This window comes from Topomyia yanbarensis, chromosome 2, assembly GCF_030247195.1.
Source record: "Topomyia yanbarensis strain Yona2022 chromosome 2, ASM3024719v1, whole genome shotgun sequence".
Lineage (NCBI taxonomy): Eukaryota > Metazoa > Arthropoda > Insecta > Diptera > Culicidae > Topomyia > Topomyia yanbarensis.
The window spans coordinates 181,980,685-181,982,586 of NC_080671.1; the positions used below are offsets into that span (position 1 = coordinate 181,980,685).

The 1,902-nt window shown below is 40.7% G+C and overlaps 1 protein-coding gene across 1 annotated transcript; it reads left to right on the top strand.

Annotated features, from left to right (window-relative positions):
• Window positions 1-552: 552 nt before the first annotated feature.
• LOC131678610 (cytochrome b5 domain-containing protein 1-like) lies at window positions 553-1,555 on the top strand. The gene is made up of 3 exons (XM_058958829.1): window positions 553-703; window positions 785-1,129; window positions 1,222-1,555. Exons 1-3 carry the CDS (start codon window positions 557-559, stop codon window positions 1,405-1,407), a joined length of 678 nt encoding a protein of 225 aa, XP_058814812.1. The 5' UTR covers window positions 553-556; the 3' UTR covers window positions 1,408-1,555.
• The last annotated feature ends 347 nt before the right edge of the window (window positions 1,556-1,902 follow it).

Sequence of the window (1,902 nt, forward strand, 5' to 3'; positions counted from 1 at the left end):
ACACTCTCGAGTCCTTTTGAATCTCGGAAACGGCACTGTGAGAGCAAGCGTTTCGAAGGGACACACATTACTTCTTAATACAACAAAGGAATCACGGCCTTAAACTGAATGTTAAAGTGAGGTAATTCTTTTCATAAGTAGCTAGCAGACTGGCTAGATACTAAATAGATAGATACTAAAACCAAAAATTGCACTCAATTTATGCATTCGGTTAAATCGGTATTGATGATCCAATAGTGCAGAGGTTCTGATTTTGCCGACAAAATCATAGCGAAATACAAACATTTTTCAATGTAATTTTTGAGTAATTTCAATAAGATTGTTTTGCAATTTTGTTATCAACAATTTGTCCAAAGCGAAAGATCGATTGTGCACAAAAATCCAGCCAATTTGGAAGTTAAGGATTGATGATGACAAATGGTATTTCAAATCAAATTTTGCAATACTGATCAAGATTCGCACATTCTTTTGGCCCTCCCTAAATCTCTTGGATGATACAATTTTCGGTTAAGAATGCCATGATTTCCAGTGCACTTATGCCACATGGGCCAGTAAAATGTCACTAGATCGTGGTGGTGAAAAATTCTTCCTTCGCGATGAAGTTGTGGTGCGCAACCAAATCGACAGTGCGTGGGTTATAATCCATGGGAACGTATTCGATATTACGAGTCTGTTCGACGCTAACTCAAGCTCTCTCAAAAAGGTAAACGAAGTGATTAAGCATGATTAATGAGCGTCGCAATTTGCCATTCGATTTGGTTGAAGTTTTTTTTTGCATTCCTAGGTTCATCAATTGCTTCTCGCTCTGGCCGGTAAAGACTTGAGCGTTTACTTTGATACACAACGGCGACCGGTGTATCGAATCAGTAAGGATGGCGCTAGGGTTCCTGTTTTTCCACCGGTGAAAATACGAAACAGTGCCACAGGCGAATATTGGTGGAATGATCGAAGTTTATTGATAGGGAAGATTACAGCTCAGGAAAGAAAAATTCGGGTAGTGAATAATGTAACATTTCAGCAGTGCAATTTGGTGGTGTGCGAAGAGGACACCATTGCAGAAATTCGGCGAAAGTTTCTTCGATTTAATGACAATGGTTTTAATTACCGCTGGAGATCGAATATTAATTTGGTAAATAATTTTTCGCGTTCTGGTTCAATGGCGAATCCCTCGCTAATGATATAATTACGAACAGTAACAGTAATATCAGACCCCCATTCCAGACTGACACAGCGGCTGATTTACAACTTGATAGGACGTTGACGGGGAATGGAATTATTTACGATCGCTACCCACCGGCGCCCCTCATTTGGTTATTTTATCAGATTCCGGATGGAAGTGAAGCAGAAGAAACCACACCGTCAGCGCCTGCCAACAACAGTCGACCAGCAGCTCAGGTAGCAAATTGAAGAATGGCGTTCGGCCGGAAGTTCATCTGTGAAGGGGTAAACGTTACAATTTCACTATCTCTGGTGAACGAGGGTGGCCGAGTTGAACGAAAAAGACAAAAGACCCACTAAGCAATTACATTAGCGGTTGGGAAAGTGCGGGAAAGAAATGATTTCAAAATTTAAATATAATAGACATTCTTGAAATTCTTCCGACGACCTCGCCTTTGGTTATAGCACACAGTTCCTGCTTTTTGAACACCTTGCTTGCCGCTAAGCTGCGGGCGGGAGTTGTTCTCACGCCATTGCGATGCATTTACACCGTATTTTGATTGTTTAAAGTTCAGGTAGCTCCCGGTGCGCGGATGAGGATATTTTTTTCGTAGAAACCGAATAAATTTATTGCAAATTAATAGCTGGCAATGCGTCTGTTTATCGGTTAGGCTATGCAGCTCTCAAAAATAATGTCATCAATTCTATCGATTTAGAGGGAATGCAAAAAACTTTTTCGTCGTG